Here is a 25,367-nt window from a genome sequence, read left to right as displayed (position 1 = left end):
ACGTAGGAAGTATATTTCGGAGCAGTAATAGGCTTACAGACACGAATTAGAGTTCACTGAGTCAGAATCAAAACGAATATAGGCCAAGTTTACATTTGTACTTGTTTAAATAGAAAAATTTACTCTGCTCTGCTCCAACCAGAGTAAATGATGCACAAATTTATGGCTTACGCACTTCGCTTTTTGTAAACTCTTGGTTATTTGATAATTTCCCAAAAATCCAAGAGAAAAAGGTGTAGGTGAACGACTTTATTACGGTGTGAAGTACCTAAACAAAATTCGGTTCAACAATCGGCTCTAGAAACCGAAAAAGAGACTATTGTAAGCGCGGTCAAGTTATCCATTTTATCAAAAAAATCAAATCAACAGAAAGCAGAGTTGTGCAACATACCTAGTAGCATTCGTAAATAGATCAATGACCTGGCGCTATTAATAAGAGCTACATATTTGGATATTCACAAAAGATTATCTCATCAATCATCATGTTTCCTGTCTCAAGTGGCTAGCCAGTTTTAGCTAGTTTTGGGAAATATTTCTAGTGTACTGTTTTTAGTTAGTAACGACTGACGTGTCAAGGTTAGACCTTCCATAAATAAGGAGCCTTTACAAACAATGGTAACTGCTAAAAATCATTACACATGGAAGCAAAAAAGACAATGTAGGTACCTATTTGCTTGGAATTTTATATAGTGAGAAATAATTAACTGAGTGCCTATTTAGTGCCTTCTAAGTGCTATGAAATGAAATGTGGATTATTTCAGTCTAGCACTATGTATTGATAACTTATAGGTCTTTACTCTTTAGTAGCGACACAAGAAGTGATACAAAACTTATTGAACTCTATGATGTACGAATTTTGAGCAGTTAATCCAAGTTCATGGACAAATTTTGAAACCAAGGGTGATCCACAATTTGTAATAAGTAGATAAATACAATATTGTTGTTAATGTAAAACTGCACTCTATTATCAATTGTTTATCCCACTCAATTTCCGCTGGTGATTGTATAGATTCATGCCTAAATAATATTATATTAACTGTTAATCATTCCAATACAATAAGACAATTTAGATTACCACGTGTGGCTTGTAGCTGTAACTTAAATTAAATATACAGTATGTACTTCAACAAATCTAATTAGAGCGTAAAAAAACTAGAGTGTTTACTTTTAAACCTATCGACGTTACGAAAATAAACAGTACAAGAATTACGATCTGCAACTTGAATTTAAAAACTGAGAAAATACTTAATACGAAAACGTGTACGTTACTCAATCAATAATAATCGTACCTACTCATTTCGTCACCTTACTGAGCGCAAACCTAAAAAAAAAGAGATGTTTATAGCAATTACAGATTGCTATAAACATCGATTGTTTTGGAAACTGATACATTCCAATTCCTTAGATAGCATTTATAAGGAGTATTAAGGATATAAACCTTACGGTATTTTTAATCATTCCTTTAAAAAGCAACAGAAATACATATAAACGTTTGTATTAATTAATATATTTAATATTCATAAATATATTTAATTGAAAAAGGTTTAGCATACATGCCTAGTGGCCTGTGGTCAAAATGATGCTATTAAGGCTAAAAGCAGACCTTAGAATACATACGTAATATGGCAGTGCTAATTATAATAATTATACTCAGAACAAGTTCGATAGTGTGATGAGATCATAACGTCAGTTAACCAGTTGAACTGCTGTGTGACCTTGTGAATCAGAAACGATAAGGCAAGCCGGCCCAATACGTAGATGTCCAAAATCGGTGCGTTTCTATACAGTTACTTAGGTAATGTAGTATATTTGCTTTTACATGGAATCCCAAACGTTTTGTCCGTTTCATAAATATTGAGTTTTGATTTGCTTACAATAGCACGTTATTTAAACTGCTGTTCAAAAAGTAATAACAGTAATGTTTCTTGGAAATAAACTTCATAATGTAGCTATAGCAATTCAGCATTGGCTATTTCTTTTACTGTAATAATTAAAAATCATACCCTATAAAAAATTAATAATTAATAATAAAAAAAAAATTAAAAGAAAACTGATATTAAATAATAAATATCAAGTACCTAATTAATACCTAGGTAAGTAGGTAATATTTTACGGTTTTGAGCAAAGCTACTGCTTTGCTCAAAACCGTAAAATGTATACCTACAGATAACCTACTGTAACTTCAGTACGATCATTATTCGTCCATGGTATGATACCAAAATGTGTACAGTTCATTCCAGTAAAGCACGTAAACATAGGAAGATTGAATATGTCACCTGTTTCCCAACATAGATCTATAAACCTATTTATCGTGAACCCGATATTGCACTCGTAAAATGTTTGGACACGATTCTCTTTAATTCCGAACCATTCTATTCTTAACGAACTTTCTAATTGAGGTTGCCCGATAAAGAATTCTTATTTAAATATAGGACAATTACAATCGGACACAATAAGAGTAGAGGTAGAGCTAGTAGCAAATTTTTTAAGAGTATATATTATTGGGATGATTTTAAAGGAAGATCAACTACGGAGTTTCTTGCTGGTTCTTCTCCATAGAAACTGCTTTTAGAATCGGTTGTAAATGGTAAAATATGTTAAGAAGTTTCAAAAGTGCTTTTAGAAGAAGTCTTATTGAATAGAATATAAATGTTTGTGTTTTAGTTGGACATAAAGGATTTCCATCAATTAGGTATGACTTGTTAAATATTTTTAAGCAAATAAGTTCATTGAAATAAGTTGAATTGTAAGCACTAAGCATGGTATCCACCTAAGAAATCGAAATGTTAATCGACGCAGTCGTTTCTAATTACAACCTTGTAACAGTTGTAACACATGCATTGAAGACTTTTCGATTATTTCCATTATTCCATTGATAACTTTTAAAAGTTACTTAATTCAAATTGATTAACATTTATGATGCATACCTACTATCATATGGTCAGTAATATAGATATTACAGGGAGGGGACCTAGAGATTTTTTAGAACTTATGGTAATAGTCGGCTGTCGGCATTGAAGCAAATGAAGATTGCGTGACAGTTGATACCATTGCCGTCATTACATAGAAAGGTCCAGGAGTTTAATTAATTTTATTTAGCTCCCGGTGCGGTGTCGTGTTTGCAACTTGTTTTATATTATGAAAGTAATGTAAAGGTGTGTTTACAATATCTTGTCACTTGGTATGACACTGCAGCTGGACAAAGTAAGAGAATGAAATATTCAATAAAATAACTTACGATAATTCACCTTATTTTGGAAATTACATAGGCCAACTAAGGCCAACTAAGGCCAACTAACGAAAGCCCAGTTATTTAATGTGACAATCTTTATTTTTTATTCAGAAATCGGCTTATCTTTTCCAATTTGGCACGAAGAGCTAAAATGTCTTGAAAAAATGTGGAACTACATATAATATTGTAGAGGCGAAATGAGGATTCAAATGTGTAAACGTTGCGGTCAATAGCCGCGTCCAGACCGACCGAGCGCGGCTCGCGAGTCCCGCTCGCGAGCCAATAGCTCGGCCGGTGTGGACGGCGCTCGGGCTTCCTCGGGCGCACGTTGGCTCGGCCGAGCGCCGCTCGACCCCGAGCCATGCGTTGTCGGTTTTTGGCGATGCTCAAAGGCGGCTCAGTCCGAGCGGCTCGCCCGGTGTGGACGGACATAACGACGCTCGCGAGCCAGAATCAAAAATGGATAAAGAAGACAGTATTCGCTTAATACAACTTTACGGAAGCTTCAAAATGTTATGGGATTCGAAAGATCCAGATCATTTAAATAAAAACAAGCGAATTCCTGTTCCTTTAACAAACTGTTACCGTATTGGTTTCGGTTTTGGTACAATTTTTTAATCCAGATTTTTTGTTTCTTTTTTCTTTTTTTTATGATATATCCAGACAACACAAGCGCCGCAGAAGCTAATAAAACGTGGTTTTCCATCGTTATACCGTAGTATATTATTATTAGTCTGTGGTTATACGGAGATAAACTGAATGCTCAAACCGGCTCACCTTGGCTCGCGAGCGCGGCTCGGAACTTTTCACAAATAGCTCTGGTGCCACGGCTCGCGAGCAGGAAGTCTGAGCGCGGCTCGCGAGCCGCGCTCAGCCGGTCTGGACGCGGCTAATAACTCATACATTAAAATAACATCTGTGTCAGTTTGTTTCTCCTGGTTTGATCAGATTATAAACACATCCATTTTAAAACTTCAATTTTATTTTATAATGCCAGTAGATTCCATATTAACACCAAACGTAACGAGGGTTAATTAAATGGACAATTCAGACAATGTAATTGTACATCACAAGTGACCTTACCTAGCATCAGATAAAAAAGATAATTCAATTTAAGGAATCAATCTGTGTACAAACATGGCAAAATAAATGTCATAAACACTAACGTTATTCAGTATTTATCGTATAATATTAACACAATATACAGATATTAATCTATGTACTTTCAGGACTATCTGCTTGAAAATGTTTTGTATCCAATAGATTTATGTGTAGTGTAGTGAAGTTTATTGTTTAAACTTGTAGTCTTCGAAATGGATGGCCAGACATTTAATTAAGGACAAGGTGCAGACAGGCGTGGTCCATTAGTTAAGTAAACGAGTCCCAAATCATACTTTGTACAGCTCTAGCCGTTGCAGTACCTAACTAGGTACCTATATATGATGCGAAGAAGTACGATCAAAGTCATTCTTTATAATTCGCTATAAAAAATCTGGACTCTTCAATCAGGAGAAATGCTACAATATTTCATAATAATCAATTATGCCTGTCAAGCTTTATGAAACAGTTTTGCTACTATTAAGTGCGTACAAACTTTACACGTTACAACCATCGAGTCAACAAGCGCCGCCACGGTTTGCGATCACGCAATCATAAGGGGGCGTGCAATTTGGCGGAGTAATCAAAGGTCTCGTGTAGGCCACGACAACTCGGTCAGGTCGAAATACATATCGCTAGGACGCACCCAAAATGACGCGCCCTGAGGATACATTATTCCTTCCCCGCAATGCGACATTATTATTATCAAACAGATTTGAATTACAATATTAATAAAAATGTAAAGTTTACGCTATTTTTTTCTGTAACCTTTCTTTTGATATAGCAGCTATCGGCGTTATTGCAAAACACGATCCTTGTTTCAGGGATAAAGTAGTGTTTAAATCTTCTTTTTTCTAATGAGATATAGATACGATTTCATGATTATAAAGATTTAGAAGATCATAATGATTTAACAGTAATAATCACTTAAAAATTGTATAAATACCACAGCATTACATTTATCTAACTCGTGACAAAATAAGCTTAGATATTGCCTTTAATAAATCTTTTCAAAGTGATTTATTTACTAAGATATTACGTTAACACGTATTACAGACATCGAGATAGTATGTACTATTACAGATGTATTTATGTATAAATAAGTTAAACATTTGAGATTTTTATCGCCTCATATTTTAAAACAGATTGATCGTAATGTTTATTTCGGGAATTCAAACTGAAGAGGCTGAAATACCGTCCAATACATGTCGCTTTGTGAAAGATCCGGGAAAAATCGATTGTAATTTTATATCTACTATTAATAATAGATGACCTTAATTTGATTCGGGTTCTAGGATTGCCGTAATTAATAGCTGCATTATGAATGTTTCTGGTTATCCAGTGTCTATCATAGTATACCTACTAGATCTTACGAAATAATTTACACTTTAAGAATTGTAAGAGATTTTTTATAGAAGTAGAATGGAACAAGCTGAGCCGTGCGTTCTGGAATCAAGTTTTTCTTTAGCTCATGTATTATTTGTATAATCCATATTATTGTAAAGTTTCATCTAAATCCGTCCAGTAATATTTTCGTGAAAGAGGAAAAAGTTTTGTTAAAACATCTATCCATAATCACAAACTTTCGCAATTGGGGGCGTCCATAAACTATGTGAGGTGTTTTTGCACGCCTCATAAGCGAAGCGTTGAGGTGGGTACTACTGTCACTTCGCGCAAAACATCTGATTTTTCAAACTTAAAATGTCTTTATGTATCATACATTGCACTTGTAAGATAATACATACACACACATATTAAGAAAAAACACTATTTTTAACGTTCATGATATTTTTGATGTCATTTTTGTTATTTAAACTAGTTAAAAAACAGTTAAAAAAGTTCTGTCTTGGACGTCCGTGTGTCTGTATGTGTGGATCCTTTTTCTTGTTAACACGATAGCGACCGAAATACTTTACTAATCGAGTCTTTTTTTTTCTCTTACGCTTGAGTATGCTCAGGAATAGAACCCTTTCATTTTTCAGGGTCTGATTCGATGTGGTTTAATTGTTATTAAATAAACAAAAATAATAATTAATAAATATTTATTAAAAAAAAATTATGAGGCGTGCACTTTTGGATTTTCCAAATTATTTTTTTCTATTTTTTTCCCTCTTCCCTGGTGAGACGTCGTGGGATTTTATTTAACCCCCACCAAATTTATAAACCGAGGTGAAATTAAATTTACTTAAATAAAAATCGTATTTAAATTTAATATGTCTTAGAAGTTATTATTTAAACATTTAAAGTAAATGGAAAATCTTATTTAACTTAAACGCCCAGGAAATATTTATTGTTTCTCAAACAGTTCAAACAAATCATAAAAGTTCAAGAAAGTATGTCACATTTTCAACTACCCAGAGATAACAATGTGATTGATAACATTTATCTCCTCATACACAATTAAAAGCTTATGAAATCCATAAATGTTTACAAACATATACATGGATAGCAGGGGGAAGGATTTTGGGGGTAAAAACCTCCCACAAATAAGAAAAGAAATTAAAATGCACAAAGCGAAAACCAGCCTAATTCTCATTAACAATTTTTTTTTTCATATTATGCTGTTACACTGCTTGATAAAGAACTTCCCCTTAATCTTTTGGAAGCTTATTTCATTAATGTATTTCTTATAATAAGTAACTATTATTTTATGAACTTGTAGTCATTTTACTTTTTTTAACTCCTTCGAAATTATAATCTGATCTGGGTCATACACACTACACAGTAATGTAAAACTTATATATAAATATGTAGTGGAGTTCTATGACAAGAATGGTTATGCATTGATAAGAACATAATATTGAATCACAATATATTTCTAACTAACACACAAAAAGCATAAACTCAAATATTTAGCACTGATTTATAAGTAGGTACATAATTTTGAAATGATGTTGTTGTTGTATCTTGTTCCTTTTTTTTAAATTAAATAATATTAAAGATGAATGTAAAGAAATATGGGAAATTGTATGCAAATTTATATGTTTTAAATTTCACTTACTCAAAAGGAATGCTGCTGGCAGCACTAATCGCACCAGCAACAAGGACAGGTAGTATTTATGCATGGTGGTGCTGAAACAAAACAAAAAAAATTAAAAGGATATCTAACAATTGCAATCATGTAATTTTTACTACTATTGGGAAATATCAATCAAGCTTTTAATTGGATTGAATTTTAATTACATACAGTGGTACAAAGGTAATTTTATAACAATTAAAATGTCTTAAAAAAATAAAATAATAAGTATATAAAAATAAGCTTTGTACTACATATAAAGATAATGATGATTATTTTAATCTATAAATGTTCCATCTCTGTTTCACTCTTTAAAAAAAACATTTTTTTTGAAATTTAATTGTAATACATATAGGAAATAAGATTGTTGAATGCAATAACAAAATAAATTGAATAGTGTCTTGAATTCTAACGAAATATGGACAATATAAGAAGGCAGAGGTAAGTAAAAAGTTGCTTTGAAAGTTGCGAATAAATATAAATCTAATTTTTTTAATAAAAAAATAACTCAAATGCTATTAAAAAATGAAAAGCTTACTCTTTCAAAGGTATGGTTATCAGAAGTTTTGCACACATGAAATAATTGTAATATTTTACATTATAAAAATAATATAAATGAAGATAAAAATATGCCGTTAAAAATAAGAATAAATAAGTACCTTTACATGAACTACGTATCTAAACTAAACAAAATCCACTTTGAAAAACACACTTCACTTTAAACTTATAGTCATTATATAGAAGTTTTTTATTTTTTAATTTAAAACACTGTTTTATCATTTTATTTACATCATTAATAAATCATAATCAGTGGGTCGACACTTAGAACATCGTTTTGGTTAGGCTTACATTATCAAGCAATTTTAAACTTCATTCAATTGACATAGAGTTCAAATTATTTTGTACTTTTCCAAGACCTAAGGTCAAGTCTGGCCTGCCAACATTTAGAAAAAATAAAAATATTTCTAATGTTGGCCTCTCCGATGTAATCATATAATAAAAGATTTAATATTTTAGTTTTACTTATTTATTATTATTTCTTCTTTTTTTTTAAACCTTATTTTTGTACATTTTAATTTTTAGCTAGTACAATAATAAATTATTTCTTTCTTTCTTCGATTTCTTGTCAATGGTTAAGACTTAAGCATAGACAACGTCTTGATGTTGATTTGTTGTTTGAAATTTGAATTCAAAATGGCGTTTTATTTTATTGTTTTGATGGTTGTTAAACAAAATTTGTTCTTCGTATATCGTAGATTTTGTTATTTACTCAGTTATAATTGAACTATTTAATTTGTAATATTTCTGCCAAAAGTGTAAAAAGAAGAAAAAGTGTTATATTGTCTAAACAACGTAATCTTTGTGTGTAGATAATTGTGATTTGTGACTAAATATTTGCAATATGTACCCAATGACTGTTCTATATGGAAGATAAAACATAATAATTACAAAACAATTTATGAGAAAACGTCTCTAATACGTCATGTTCTGGCTGTAGAATCAATTGGAGAGGAGATATTATTATGTCCAAAGAAAACAACGGCTTCTTCATATACAATTTCAATATGGCGATCCGAACGGCAACGATATATTGGTATCGAAATTTAGAACGAGATTTAATAGAAATCCCGCAAAATATTTCAAGGAAAAGTATAAAATGTGAATCTAGTTGTATTCACATAATATTTAAGCCGAATTAAGTCCTACATGCCTAAATAAAGATATTCAGTAAAATTCAAATGGAATTATCAATTTTTGCAAGATTTTTGCTGATAATAGTGTGTTTTAATATTATATAAAAATGTTATTAAATAATTAATATTATAATAAACTTATTGATCTACATTGTTGGTGTTTTATTTTTAATTTCCCTTAATTTGAATATGGATGAGAATAATTAGTAGTGCTGTTACCCAGCATCGATAATTTTATCGATATCGATATGAAGTTTTATCGATACTAGCACTCATAAAGAGACATCACTAGCAACGACAACTTTTAAATGTTGGCAGCAATGTGGGTCATGTTTGACGTAAACTTTTCATAGGTTGGTATTTAAGATTTGACCTAAGTAATACATGCATATGTGTGCGTGAGCTCGAAATCGTAGTACTGAGTGCCGTCTCTTACTATATTACTTGCTCTGTGATCATAATATGAACCAAAACACGACCCTCATCCTCCAATTCTCCAGTGACACTTGCACCATTTTTTGTTTGACTGACAGCTGACTGGCGACTGCTGACGTTTACTTGACAGTAAGCAGCTGTGATGCACGGTGCTAAAACCGTAAATTTACCGATTTCGATATAAAAAATATATAAATATTTTATTAAAATATTATATTTTCTGATTATGAATTCTATGATCATGGTATTATAGATTGCCTATCAAAAATAGCTATATAACACTGAGTAAATCATGCAATAAAGCTTATCGATACGGTACTAAAGCGATACTGAAATATCGATTTTTATAATTATTTTCAAATAGTATTTATTTTTAATTTTTACAAAAAAAGGTTTTATTGTAATTGATATTACTATTAAATAATGTTATAAATAAATAATTAAATTTTGGTAATTTTTTACATGTAAAAGTGTGGAGTGAACGATTGAACGTCACTGCACTAAATTTATTTTTATTGCGAATTAATGGCGTAGCCAGGTGAGTTTTCTTGTTTATTTCTTATTTCATAGTGTTCTATAGTTTTCAATTGTTTTGTCTAAATGTATATCATCGAGTAAAATATCACATCTTTCAAAAAGTCTAAATTTTTTCACATATACTTTTATATTTCAAGAAAAACTAATTTTACGAGTAATGAACACGTATTGGATTTGTTCCGAATTTATTCGCTAGGATTATTGTCATCACTTTCACTTTTCACGCTTTTTGCCGATAATAGTGGTTTCAGTTTGTGTACATTACAAAAAACTCCAGTCGCCATGGATGAGTGAGTTGCCCATTTTTATGATAGCCTGGTTCCTGTTCATTGTTTCATTAGCTATGAATAAATTATGACAAGGTTACATACGAATGTTTCGCTAAAATTGTTCAATTATTAATCGTCACGTCACATTTTAGAAACAAATGATTTTTTTTCTGCTACAAAATAAAAATGTTTTCGGTTTATTTACCAACAGCACCATGTCGTCTCTAACGAAAATGACCCGCACAGTCAAAAAACTTGAAGTTCCCAGACCCCTTAAATCGACGACTAGTTCTGCACATAACCGCAACTCGGTATTAGATGTTAAAATAAATTCTGGTAAGAATCTTATTGGATTATAATTTATCATACTTTAAATTTAAAAATAAATATTTGTTCTAATTCTAACTTATAATTATTTTGTAGTTGATGACCTAATAGTACTGACGGAGGCAGTTGCTTATCAAATGATGCAGGGGAATTTTGATCGGGCTCTTCAAAGTAATGTTTCCACTATGTATTCCAATTTGAAACTCTATGGAGCTCAACTAGAGGCATTGTATAAAGACTTCTTAGACAGGTATGGTAAAATTTTATTTAAGTAAATAAATAATTCGATTAGGAGCAAGAAAAAACTAAAAAAGTATTATTTTGCAGGTATTTTGTTGTGTTCCGCAATGGATCCCAGGATGAGCGACTTGATAAAAAAACTCGACTTCATTTGCTTGAGTTAATTGAGTTGCGCGCTAAACACTGGCAGGGTTCGGATTATATGAGTCAATACTACCGACACCGTGGCACCCACGCAGAGGTAAATAATTGCTCTGACACTTCTTATCTATATAAAGAGATGGAGATAGTATGTTCTACCACTTAGCTATTTACAATTGTAACTAACATGAAATGTATAAATAAGTCCATAAACCTACAGATTTCACATTTATTTAAGCAATGATACATGCTTACTAAAAATTAGGTTACAACCACAATTAAATATATTATGTATGTCTAGATCACACATTGGATACTGGCAATTGGCATGCCTAAATAATAAAAACTTTGGTTTATTATCTATTTATTAATTTTAACACTGTATTAGAATTATAATGATTTATGTACAAAAATCGATGAATTTCAATTGGAAGCAACAATTTATTCTCACCAAAACATGTTATAAATGTTTTATTTATAGGTTAATATAAGTGGAACTAGTCTATTGTGTGCTTCATTTCAAAATCTAAACAATTAAATGCAGTTTTGTCAAGAGGCAACAAAACAAAGGATAAAATAATATCATCCAATATCATTAATCTTTCTAGCCCCAGAACCAGACACAATGGAAAATCTATTGTGTCTGGGACCGATCGGGCGCCTTGGGGCTCAATGGGTTAAAATTAAATAATTTTCTGGTTTCACCTAGCACTACAAAATGTCATAATGTTATAGCCACTCTTGGTGCCAACAATGGAGGGTGCGGGGTCCGGTGGCTCGGTGTCCCCGACGCTGGCTGCGCCCGCCGAGCCGCCGACCCTGCTGGGACCCGGTGAAGTGATCAAGCCCTCCGGAAAGTTCCCCAAGCCCACTAAGATACCCGGAAAGAATTACTCCAAGGATGAGGTTGTTATTCGAAATGCTGATTCTGGAAAAGGTATGTGAATATTTTCAATAATTATGTAGAAAAACGATTTGATGAAATTTTTTTTTATTTAAATAAATGTGCATCTTTTCAGTTTATGGTTAGGGAGCCAGGTGCAAATTTGGTTAACTATTTCCTCTCAAGAGATAATTCGTCAGACGCATGAGAGTATAGTATTATAAAGCCTCGTGAACGTCAGCTGGCGCTCGGTTGGGGGGGTGAGCGATTGTAGCCTCCCACGCACATAGGAAAAAAATACATTCATTCATTCATTTCCTCTCAGCTAAAAATTTGTCAAATTGTAGCTAACCCAATATCTCAACGAAAAAAAATAGTCAGCTGGTTACAACATGGTGTATTATACGTCAGCTGGTGTCTTGAACATGAAAGTTAAATTTAAAGAAAAATTTATTTTCCGTTATTTCCTCTCAAACAAAAATTTACCTGATGATAGCTTATATGTAACTGTGGATAAATATATATGTCAGCTGGCTGTATCTTGGTGGAAAAACCGTCAGCTGATACGGGAGGCTACAACCGCTCTTCCCCCCAACCGAGCTCCAGCTGACGTTCACGAGGCTTCATAATACTATACTTTGATGCATTTTACTAATTACCACTTGAGAGGAACTTGGTCATAAAATCTGCTGCTGGCTCCCGGACCATTATCAATTACAAAAAAGTATTTGATAAGGTTTGAACTTCATAAACATTTGATTGTGTTATTTAAATCATTTTTATATTTTAAATATTATATCAGGCTGTTAGAACAATGGTTTATGTAGTTGTAAGGTATAGTAAAATTCTTTGAATTGAAATAAAATAAATATACTTATGCCATTAGGTCAACAAAGTTGAAATAATTTTTCTTGTTGGTATTGCATCCAGATTGCATTCTTATTAGAAAACAAAATGCATGTAACTTTTGTTATTTATAGTGCATGATTAAAATCAATTATATTTTAATTAATTATTCTGTAGTTTAAATTGTGCATGTTGATAATTAGTAATTTTAAATTCTTTTACATTTTAATTTCTTATTAATTTTTAATCTTATAAGAAAAGATATGAAGAAATATATTATAATATATATAATTAATTAATAACATTTATATGATGATACATCTTATGAATATGTCTACTTCTTTTTAATGTCCATATAAATTACATGCTAAGAAAATTTTTAAACCCTTAAAAATAAAACAAATCGCATATTTAACAAGAGTATAGGCTCAATTCCACACCACTATTATTTTGGGAGAACTCTACCCCAATTGAGGTTATTCGGTAAGTTTGCGAATGTGTCTGAAGTTTGATTTTGGGTTTCCAGTGATGGGTATCAAGGGCAGGCGGGTGCACATGATCGAGGAGCTAAGTGATACAATAATATCCTTTCAGAGAGGTATGAATGCACGGTGACGGTGTGGGGCTGTGCGACGCTTAGCATGGTGTTCTGGAACCTTCCTGTCTCTATGCTTTCCCCCTAACTATCTAAAATGATCGAGAATATTTTTATGATAGGGTTGCCACTGGAAAAAAATTATGATATTACGAAATATTTATCCTCGGCGAAATTTAAGTCGCCAGAATTTAAATGTTTCGTTAACGTAATAATAAAGAGATCTTAAAAATAATGAAAGAAGTAAAATGTAAGTCCATGCTCCATCTTAAAAAAAAATAATGAATTGCTGTAAATAATTATTATTAAAACAAATCCGCTCTTGTCTTGCCCATGCTCGCTCATTTATGATAGATAGGCAATTCGAAACTACCATTTATTATGTATGAAAACAAATAAAAATAAGATCGAGGGTTCTGATAGAGGAGTTCATTCAGTTCCAGGTTATCAATAATAATAAATTAACTTTCATTAAATAATCTCACGCCATATAATCACATTTAGCTTTAAGCTTTTCCAAATGGTAACAAAACTAACACGCACAATGGAATAATAACCCTTACATTAAATAAATAATGAAATGATTTCAGTGAGCCCTGGAGCTAAAGAGCGATTGGTGCAAATTACTGGACCCAATGAGGAGAATGTAAAGTAAGTCGTTATATTTTTTCCTTTTATTTATTAGAACTCAGGTACTTTTATCGTTGTTAGTAAAATTGACAATCAATTTAATTTAATCAGTCTTAATTGATAGATTAATCAGACATAATTCACTCATGTTATTAATCACTCGATTCTATAATAAAGAATTTCTAATTTTGTGCTCAAACAGAACCCTGAAACTGACCTTATCTTTAGATTTGCGTTATAATAGATAAGATTTTTCTAAAAGGTATTTAGAATATTATGTCTGACATACATTCTTTCGCCCACGTATTGTCGTGTAACTAACAGGTTTATGATAAAATAAAAACGAGATAAAATAACGTGACTTAATATTGCACGCTAAGACAGATATGGCCTTAGATGCAATGTAATATTACTCGGTTTTGAAATTGACGCTTCAGTGGCTAATGAACTGGAATGCGTAAATGACTCATGAGTTATGAAGCTCTATAAGGATACGACGATTTCGTGATTTTAGCTGTTGCGTTTATAAACACAGGTTATTTGAGAATAATTTTAGTATAGCATAGACTGAATAATGAATCATTGTAGAATTTTACGTGCGAACGGCAAAATGACGATTCTGTTGACGTAATTGTTTATTGCATATTATAAGCCTTTTAGCCTGCGTATCACATATTATAATATCATCATAATATATTTTCTCGTGTAGTGATTACATAACTTGAATCTCATTAATTTATTAAAACATGAAAAAAAAATATAACGAGAAACGCGATGATACGAATACATTTTACATACAATTTAAAGAACTTATAGTAAAGCGATATGATTGGTTCTTTACAAACACATCCCTTGCTACGCATCCTCGCATATCTCTGGTGCAAAAGCACCCTTATGCTGTCGGTAACTACTAACTACTGCACATAGCAGCTGGAGTAGTTAGCTACAGTTAGTAGTCTTAATTACTTGGTCGTATTATATTTCTTTAATCGCTCTAAAAGATATTGTGCAAATAACCTAAAGACACATTGATATAGCCACGCAAAACACCTGATCGGCGACACGATCCGCCGCAACGCGTCGCCCGTCCGGCTGGAGGGCGCGCTCGAGGGCGGGCTCGGCGCTTCACGCGCTTCGCTAGACTCCAACGGTTCCGATGAACCGGTGCGCCCTAGAGAGGTACGTTCTATTTGCTTGTATAGCTTTTATTGATTAGATTTTGTAGAGTTTGGGTAAAAAATTAAACGTTTTACATATATGTAATATAATATCATATCAGCTCTCAGCATGTAACTAATCAGTTATTATTATCAAAAGTTATAGAAGATATTTTTATGTATGAATATTATTGAATTTGAATAGATATCTTGTTTGTATTTAATGTATTTTTCATATAAGTACGATTAATATTTTTGTAAAAAAGTGGGTAATCGAGTAGTGTGGAAACGGACGTGCACGCAAGCGGGAAAGCAATTTGTCGTATTGGAATTAATGTTTTTATAGTATGTAATTGCATTGTTGTATAATAAGTCCGCCCACACAACTAAACATCACATGATTTTGCTTTACTCATTTTTTATGTTTAATTAATTTGAATGTATCATACAATAAAATATTACTAAGATGGGAAAATAATATCAATTTTAATCTGTTATATTTCAGAAATCGCCGCATAACAATAGGGCTCTGCTGCATAGCTTTTCTACCAACGATGCTGCCCTGGGAGAGTATAAGTACACTGTGACTTTTGGCCAACATTCCATTAAGATCACTGGTAACAATTTGGATCTCGTTAAGGTGAGTTTTATTTGCCTTCCCTTACATAATTTCAAGTAGATAAGTGTTTGGTGACACCAATATGAAATGGTTTATTCAAAGCTGCAATGGAACTAATGTTATTAGGAAAGAATATAATTTTTTTAACACACACACACACACATACAAGGCCTAAACACCAAAACACACACATGCATGCCGAGAAAAACAATAATTTCTACTTTTATTTTTTTGTTTGTTATACATTTTTATTTTTATTTTTCTTATTGGCATTTCTTGAATACTCTTTGGAAGAGGGTGCTGACTCCTGACATACAGATACCTAGTTTGGGAGTCAGAGACTTCAATATTTCAAAATGTAAACATTTTTTTGTCAATTATTTTTCGACGACGCGGTTGGCGCAGTGGTAAAGAAACTGCCTACTGAGCCGACGGTCCCGGGTTCGACACTTCGACCCTGGTTAAGCAAATATTTGTGTGATGAACTCAATTATTTGTTCTTGGGTCTGGGTGTTATTATCTATATAATATGTATTTATTAAATACTAGCGGTCCGCCCCGGCTTCGCCCGTGGTACATATTTACGTTTTCTCTACATAAAAACCATCCTCGTACTTCAAGGAATATATTAAAAAAAGAATTATCGAAATCGGTTCAGCCGTTCTCGAGTTATGCGCTTACCAACACATTTTGCGATTCATTTTTATATAAAGATTATATTTATCGTCGCCTAGTACCCACAACACAAGCCTTAATTGAGCTTACTGTGGGACTAGGTCGATTTGTGTAATAATGTCCTATAATATTGCACGCCTCATAAGCGAAGCGTTGAGGTGGGTACTACTGTCACTTCGCGCAAAACATCTGATTTTTCAAACTTAAAATGTCTTTATGTATCATACATTGCACTTGTAAGATAATACATACACACACATATTAAGAAAAAACACTATTTTTAACGTTCATGATATTTTTGATGTCATTTTTGTTATTTAAACTAGTTAAAAAACAGTTTAAAAAAGTTCTGTCTTGGACGTCCGTGTGTCTGTATGTGCGGATCCTTTTTCTTGTTAACACGATAGCGACCGAAATACTTTACTAATCGAGTCTTTTTTTTTCTCTTACGCTTGAGTATGCTCAGGAATAGAACCCTTTCATTTTTCAGGGTCTGATTCGATGTGGTTTAATTGTTATTAAATAAACAAAAATAATAATTAATAAATATTTATTAAAAAAGATTATGAGGCGTGCACTTTTGGATTTTCCAAATTATTTATTTATTTATTTAATGAAGAATGTTTATTTATTTGATCGCAGACAGCGAAGCTGGTGTTGGACGAGTACTTCGAGAGCGCGGGTGCGCTGGAGGCGATGGGCGCGGGCTCGGGCGACTTCTTCACGCTGTCGCAGCGGCCCGCCGCCGCGCTGCTGCTGCGCGACGACGCCGCGCTCAACGGCGCTGATGACGACGACGTGTTCGCGCCGCCGCAACAGGACGACAACGCAGGTACGTGTGCAGTGGTGACGTCACGCGACTAGTGTAGCTCGGTGTTTATTGTTAGTTGTGTCGATGTGTAGGAAGGGGGGGGGGGCGGATTGGCGTAACTCAGTGTTAGCTGTTTAGGTGTAGTGATGTGTATGAGGGGGTCAGTGATGACGTCATCGTGTTAGCGTAGCTCGGTGTTAGCTGTGCTGATGTGTATGAAGGTGATGACGTCATCGGACTGGCGTGGCGTAGCTCGGTGTGAGCTGTTTAGGTGTTGTGATGTGTATGAGGGGGATGGGGGTGCGTAATGAGTCATGCGGCTAGCGTAGTTCGATGTTAGCTGTGCTGATGTGTATGAAGGTAGTGTTTATTGTTTCGCTGTAGCGGGGGGGAGGGTGATATCGTCGTAGGACTGATGCTACTCGCTGGTTACTGTTATCTGTGTCGCTGTGTATCAAGGGGGGTGGAACGCTGTTAGCTGTTTAGGCGTAGTAACAGATCACTATTGTCATTATGTATGAGTGGGTGCGTAATGAGTCATGCGGCTAGCGTAGTTCGATGTTAGCTGTGCTGATGTGTATGAAGGTAGTGTTTATTGTTTCGCTGTAGGGGGGGGGGGGGGGGAGGGTCATATCGTCGTAGGACTGATGCTACTCGCTGGTTACTGTTATCTGTGTCGCTGTGTATCAAGGGGGGTGGAACGCTGTTAGCTGTTTAGGCGTAGTAACAGATCACTATTGTCATTATGTATGAGTGGGTGCGTAATGAGTCATGCGGCTAGCGTAGTTCGATGTTAGCTGTGCTGATGTGTATGAAGGGGGGTGAGTGATGACGTCATCGGACTGACGTAGCTCGGTGTTTACTGTTAGCTGTAGCGATGTGTATGAGGGGGTGAGTGATGACGTCATAATACTAGTTGTCAACTATGTGTGGTTAGGTGTATAGCTGTACTGTTGTGTATTAGGTTAGTTAGTGTTTAGATGAATCTGTATTTGCATAGGGATTATTTTATTATGTCTTATCACAATAAGATAATCTCTAGGCATATACGGGTTGATTTATACAAATAATATTAAATGGATATTTCTACTTCTCTTCTTTTTTAGTTGAAGACGTCATCGGAAGTAAGCAATTTTTGAAAATAGGAATCTAAGTATTTTAAATGATTTTTTTACTGTTGAAGTCTTAAGTGATACTAGTGATCTATTTTACATTTATTATAAGGATTTAAATTTAAACATTTAATAATAATACTTGCATGAAAATAAAGTTTGAAACAAAATTTTCTTGCGCCTTCGAGTTTATACTAACCTAGGAAGCATGACGAGATTCTGCTGTTTAGATGCAAAGAGTGCTATAATACAGCTACAATAATAATAAAGGTATTTATTTGAATATCTCTTAGCGACTGGCTGAAGCATGTAGGGTTTGGAAACAGTAATTCATAGATTGTGGTTGAATTTCAATTCTCATCAATTGTTTTATAGTATGTATTATTGTATATTGTGTATTTATTATTATACCATTTCACATAGACTATATGAAACACGGGTTATGGCAGCGTGTTTTTCCAAATTAAACATTATATCATCGGCCATTATTAATGTTTCACCTGCCCATAACATTAACTAGTGACGGTTTCATTATTCATGAACAATTATGGTATTACATGTTTCGTAAATTAACAGGTACCTTTCACACTTGGTTTTCAAAATTCAAAACGTCATCAAAACAACTCTATCATCTAAAAAGAAATAACAAGTTGTAAAACTATCACTATAAATAAAATCTTTTAATTCCAAGTACACTACATCTCGACATTTATTTCATTTCAACTATATTACACACACACTTGTACATGTTTCAATTAATAAATAACACAACACCCGAGTCGATGTTTTATTTACACACAACAAACAAACTGCAAAAGTACAATTTAGCATGTTTTGACGGACAAAACAACATAATTGTTGATGAATGTGTGCCGTCCACGGCGGTGTCGCGCCGCGTGTGTACAGTGTGCGTTGTGCGTGTGCAGGCGACGGCGAGGCGGCGCCGCGCCGGCCGCGCTTCTCGCGCGCCACCTCCACCGACAAGAACCAAGGTAAGCTTCTGGAACATTCGATCGCGAGCGGCACCCTTTTAGAACATTTGATCGCGAGCGAACCCTTCTAGAACATTCGATCGCGAGCGGCCACCTTCTAGAATGTTCCATGGTGTTCTAGAATGTTCGATGTTGACTGGCACTCGTCTGGAATGTTCGATGGTTGATGTTGTGCGTAGGAGTATGCTTTGCTTCTGTATGGATGTTTGCGGTTGCAATGTTTGGACACACTGAAATAATGTAAGGATGTACAACGCAACGTGTCAACGATTAGTTTTAATGAAAATTTTGAAATATCTGGTTGGGTTAAGTTAAACCATATAAAATTATTTAGATTGATTTGGTTCTGAATGTATGTATTCAAACTTAAAAAAGTGTGTTTAAATATTGTAACCTTTCACATTAATTTCGTCGCAATAATATTTACGATGCGCGAAGAAAAATTGCGCTTTTAATGTCGCTCGCTATCGATGTTCAAGTTATTTGCCGGAAATTATACATATGACAGGCACACGTACACACATGTAATCGTATCATATTCATTAAAATCATTTATTCAGTTTTATTTCACCTATTTTATTATTTTTATTTCATTACTGCATACTTACATATTTAGAAATGTTACATGATTAAGTAAGAAGGTTTATACATAGTTTGAGAATTTAGAAGGTTTAATAGCCTCTTCATGTTTTTATAATATACAACAACAAGAACACAAACATCATAAAGTTTTTAACATTAATCCAGAAATTACGTGAATATTTATCAAGGTCTGTTTAATACCACTTTGTTTATTGTGCATTGTGAAAACTAATATAGCTTTCCGTTTCAACATTTTGATTAATATAAATTAGAACCATTAACTGCATGCAGTTTTATCACTTGACTTCTAAATTTAAAATGTGATAAGACTGTTTTTAATATCATTATTTAGCAAAATGATTAATATTAGAATGGTTTGTCGTTCGTGTAGAATGCAGAAGTCAGTCTAACAAGATTATTTTGCAACATTTGTGACTAATTAACTAATTAACAATAGATATTTATTTTCTTTTTATGATTATATATCTTGCTTCAAAATGAATGTTTCATATTGTATTAATAGCAAGAATTGGCACAAAGCAACCATTCCTTACGGAAAAATAAAAAAATGATAGAACCTTAACTAGTAGACATTCCTTGCAGCAATACGATAAATGACAATATATCATTTGCTACAAAAAAGCGAATCAGTATTTCATAATCAACATACGGACCGGAAACACCTAATGTTTCGGGTCGGTAATGATGAGTATTGAGAACATTGAGATAATATTACTACGTATGGGGGAGACACCACGAACAAAATCTGTGCGCCATTTTTTGCTCTAAGTTTTAAAAATTATTATCTAGTTAGGTACTTACCGATGAAAGTTATTCCTTTGCACTTTTCCGTATTATTTGTATTATTTGTGGAATATCGTAACACACACGAAGGCATATTTGATGCGTTTTACTTTAAAACAAATAAAAAATGAGCGTGCAGTTACGCCATATGGCGTATGTTGAGCGGAACATAAGTGATGTAGGCGGTGTCGTCTCCATATGTATATCTCAATGATTGCGCACCGAATTGTTCGCATTCGCACGTACACGTGTGGCCCGGCGCAGGTGCAGGCGCAGGCTCGCGGCAGGTGTACACGTACGAGACGCTGGTGCAGTACGCGGACTCGCCGCTGAGCAAGCTGCCGCCGGCCGGGCTGGCGTCGTTCCCGCCGGAGCTCGCGCGCAAGGTAACGCTGTCGGCGCCGCGCCCCCGCGCCCCGCCCCCGCCCGCGCGCCCCGCGCCCGCTCGCCTGCTGCCCTTCCGCGTGTGGCCGCCGCTGCACCACCCCAACTACCTGGCGGCGCTGCTCTGCCGCAACTTCTACTAGCGAGGGGCAGCCGGCGCGCGACCCCCCCCTACCACTAGGGAACGCGATCGCGAGGCGTTTTGAATATCCCTATTACCTTTTCTGACGCTCAGGAATATAATTTCTTTGCTAGATGCACCAGTGAAAGATTCTGGATAGCAGATGGGACAGGATTTCGGGACGTGGAAACAAGTAGATCTGGCTCGGCTTTTATAGGCTCGATTACAAATCGCCTCGCGATCGCCCCCTAGTTTAGACGCCTTTCCTTCCCCGACCGGAGATTGAGTTCGTCCCGCTCGACCCCCTCTCCCACGCACCAAAAAATGACAACCAAGAAACTAACGCTAGCTTTCATTTGTGTAAAATATTTAACATAACAAACGTGCTCGATTGTGGGTTGAAGTATTATACCGGGGTTTCGTGAGTAAATGTCCGGATAATCTTTGAGGAGGATTTATAATTTTGATGAATGGGTAACGTTTTCCGGCTCCTCTTTAGGCAGCCGAGATTAACTTATCGGTATCGGATCGAGCACGTTCTGGAATGTTCGCTTAAATTGAATGCACGATTTCTATAACATCTAATTGCACTCGCAACTGAATGCGTTTTGAGCATGAGGGGCCGCAGGTTTCACCACTTTCGGAGGAAAGAAATCTCAGTGTACTTATTGATAGGAATTAATTAAGAATAAACTCGAATGTTATCGATCCTGTGTGGTGTAGGCTAGTCCGATTGCTAAGGATAAATTAACGATATAAGCTTGACTTCATTCAATAGTCCTAAGCGACTTTAAATAAGACTGATCCTATTAGTTTGTAATTATTTGAGTCTGATTAAGCGTAAGAGCGTTAAAAAAATTATAGTCTGACGATGTATTTGTTCATTACTTAATGTTCCTAATTTGTTTTAAAGTAGGTAATAATATATTGTGACCGTTTGTAAGACTGAATTGAAAATTCACAATATGTTTAATGGTGATTATAAAGATTTTTTGATGATAGTATTAATAGATATTGTATTCTGTGATGATTATTGATAAATTTTTATGCAAAATGTTTTGAATATGTTTATAACTATACAGGGTGTCACACTATTGGTATACTAAGCGCGAAGGGACTTATAGGTTTGCATACACTGATCATGAAAAAAATACTTAAACAACAAAATTACGTCAAAAATTTTTAGCTAAATTTTTCCTGAAAATCCATGTTTTCTTCTCTGGCTTCGCGCAGCCGGCATATAACGCTTCTCTAATGTGAGCATTTTGTCTATGAAAACATAATCTTAAACGATAGCCCACGTGCTGGTGGCAAAGCTGGGCGGGTTGCTTGTTATGGGTATACACATAGAGGTTTAAGATTTCATCTATTTGAAAAAAAAATGCGTCTGGAATTTTTTAAGTATTTTTTACGTACTCAGCGTATGCAAAACTATAACCTATTTTGAGCTTAGTATACCAACAGTGGGACACCCTGTATATATGTACTGGGACGGCGATACTAATTCCGATTTAAATATTCATGCTGCTTGGACAGAATGGATATTCGAGAGGGGTACAATACAGGTAGAGGTTTACCAGGATACTCTGCAACGTGTTTGTTATTGAATATAATGCTTATATTTTGTTTACGTTTTGTTAAAAGTTTCGGTTTTGTTATCAAAATTTCCAGTGTTATTTCTATTTTCTTGTCATTGTCTGTTGCTTGAAATATAAAACTTAAAAAACGCATTCGTCTTTGCTTACTCTTTTGCTTCCCTTCTAACATTAGCGCGCACTAATCTCTGAACGACATCATCTAAAAGAAATATAAATCAAAACAAAATGTTACCTATTTCCTTAGCACGCTTGAAGCTATCTAACAATTCATACTGTCGCACGATTTACCGCTTTGAATATTAATATAGTGTATTCAATGATATCTGAGTGTATGTATTATAATAGCACTGATAAATATGTAAGAAAGTAGGCACATTCAATCTCAAATAGAAAAACAAAAAGTGCATGATTGCACGGGGAAAGTTGAAAATTTTTACATTAACGACGTACACACGTGATCAGAAAAATTATTTGGGTCAATTGATATCTGCAGAGTTGCCTGGAGTTTGACAGCGCCAGTTATTTGAAGAAGGTTCGTGCTGCGGTCACCGTCGCCGCCGTAGACGCGCCCGACTCGCCCGAACCAGAGTAATCTCCCACACACACGCGCACGCACTCACCTCACACACACACACACACGTGCGCGAGTGACACACACAGTTGCCTGAGCATACATTTCCAGCAGCTTCACTCCTTATTTAGTCATTCGCGAGACCCGTGTCTTTGCTTTCGAGCTAGGTTACCCGTAGAGTCCTGTCGCTATAGCCTAGCTAAGACCTGTCCGTCTCTCGAAGATTTCTCACGCGCTTGATATACTAATATAGCGGACTTATATTTTACTCACTAAAAGTATTAGCTCACCAAAATATTTATTTTATTTAATGTGGATATCGTAGTATGTAGTTTTTAATCCATTATTTACGAAATAATGAGTGTGGATCTAATGATAAATTGTAATCACGCAGAGATATGTTGCGTTGTTAAAATTCTTCGTCCGCAATATGTGATCTCTTTTCGTAATACTTTCAACACTAATGCATTGCTCTTAAATATTTACTCTGTGTTTAGTATCTTCGATAGAACAAATAACGTGGCGTTTAAAGCAGACATGATTGAAATGGAATTTAAAACGTAGACGTCCGATGTGCATGTTCTTAATATATTTTTGTTGTGTATACTCTGAAGGAACATTTAAGTTTCTTATATCATAGAGTGATTCCATTTATTTTAAGAAGAATGCATGCATTTCTTTGTGTGTTTGTATACTCATTCAAACTTGTATCTAGTGTCTAGTCTTGTCAAGTAGATATCTCAATATGTCGTAAGATTTTATTTTCAAAGGAAAAGCCTGGATGGTATAACTTTCGTTGATCTTTATATTATATATTTACATGCAAATTTCATATTGAGATACAGTTTTTTTTATTATTATCTCGTTGATCTTTAAAATATTTTACCTATGAGTTATGGCAGCTAATTATTAGTTTATTGTGAAATTATCACAAAACTAGTCCAGTTCCAGTCGTTCCAGGCTATCCTATATTCTTTAGAAATATTTCACGAATAACTGATGGAAAATATTAAAAATATTTTAAGACTGTTAATACATATTTATATATGTTTATGATGCTGTTAAAAGAGCCTTATAATATTTTATATTTGTAGCAATGCTACTATTTTATTCATTAACTATTAAATTAAAAAGTTTATTTGTAGATGGATTTCGTTTGAAATTAATATAGTTAAAAAGCCTGTTTTTATGATTGATAATATATTTTATTTGTATTTGGTGCACATTGATATAAATGTCACATTTCATTACACTGGGGAAATGGAATAAAAATCTGCACTTAGGTATGTATACACTCTGGAATATATCTCTATAAAAAAGTACTATTGAAAATGAATTTGTTTTAAAACGGTGCTCATTGGAAAGTATTATAACTTTAAATTTTATATTTGTCCATTTTTTTGTTGTATAGTAATTACAAAGGCTATATTGTGAAAATTTATGATATACTAAATTTTATAATAAATTGGAGTTTTATTTATTACCTAATTTAAAAGAGAATCCTCTTCACATCATTATCTTTTTTGCAGAATGCAACTTTTTTTTCTACACATATCTACATTAAAATACGTACAAAATGAGATGATTTAAAACCTCGACTACCAAATTTTATCAAATTATTAGAAAGTTGCTGTGAATAAATAAGCCAATGCAGACTAATAAATTATCTTATTTTTTTTTGTTTCGCTCCAAGTAATCATTAGCTATTGTTTAAGTGGCATTAAAAATACATACATACTACTACTAAACACACTTTCACCATAATCCTACTTATAATATTATAAATTATAGTATTTATAAATGCGAAAGTTTGTGAGGATGGATGTATGTGTATGTGTGTGTATGTTTGTTAATCTTTCACGAAAAAACTACTGGACGGATTAAGATGAAATTACAGTAATATAGGCTATTCATCAGAATAACACATAGGCTAAATTTATAATGATTTTATTAATTTTGGTCATTATAACGATACGTGTCGGTTAATTCGGAAAAAAA

At 34.0% G+C, this 25,367-nt stretch overlaps 2 protein-coding genes across 4 annotated transcripts in view; one reads left to right on the top strand and one right to left on the bottom strand.

Annotated features, from left to right (window-relative positions):
- Positions 1 to 8,148, bottom strand: part of Piezo (piezo type mechanosensitive ion channel component) — a 40,676-nt gene extending 32,528 nt beyond the window's left edge. Inside the window, exons 1-2 of the mRNA XM_090111660.1 lie at positions 8,006 to 8,148; positions 7,332 to 7,402 (exon numbers count right to left, since the gene is read on the bottom strand). Coding sequence (XP_089967786.1) covers positions 7,332 to 7,395 — 64 coding nt within the window. The 5' untranslated portion in view covers positions 7,396 to 7,402; positions 8,006 to 8,148. The remainder of the gene's footprint in view (positions 1 to 7,331; positions 7,403 to 8,005) is intronic.
- A 1,910-nt stretch (positions 8,149 to 10,058) lies between these two features.
- mxt (Eukaryotic translation initiation factor mextil) lies at positions 10,059 to 24,834 on the top strand. Of its 3 annotated transcripts, XM_090111628.1 has the most exons (13): positions 10,065 to 10,302; positions 10,493 to 10,617; positions 10,705 to 10,858; positions 10,936 to 11,089; positions 11,725 to 11,926; positions 13,245 to 13,316; positions 13,904 to 13,964; positions 14,981 to 15,122; positions 15,606 to 15,740; positions 17,037 to 17,226; positions 19,244 to 19,309; positions 20,960 to 21,081; positions 23,292 to 24,834. In XM_090111628.1, exons 1-13 carry the CDS (start codon positions 10,295 to 10,297, stop codon positions 23,388 to 23,390), a joined length of 1,530 nt encoding a protein of 509 aa, XP_089967754.1. In that variant the 5' UTR covers positions 10,065 to 10,294; the 3' UTR covers positions 23,391 to 24,834. The 3 variants fall into 3 exon arrangements, with proteins under 3 accessions (XP_089967748.1, XP_089967762.1, XP_089967754.1); XM_090111622.1 differs by lacking the exon at positions 23,292 to 24,834 and having other exon boundaries at positions 10,059 to 10,302; positions 20,960 to 21,237; XM_090111636.1 differs by lacking the exon at positions 13,245 to 13,316 and having other exon boundaries at positions 10,064 to 10,302.
- Positions 24,835 to 25,367: the final 533 nt, after the last annotated feature.

The sequence above is a fragment of the Colias eurytheme genome, chromosome 2, assembly GCF_061535395.1.
Source record: "Colias eurytheme isolate Ceu_HAF_F1 chromosome 2, ilColEury1 Martin Lab GWU primary, whole genome shotgun sequence".
NCBI classification, from domain to species: Eukaryota; Metazoa; Arthropoda; class Insecta; order Lepidoptera; family Pieridae; genus Colias; species Colias eurytheme.
This window is presented reverse-complemented; position numbering and strand designations above follow the sequence as displayed.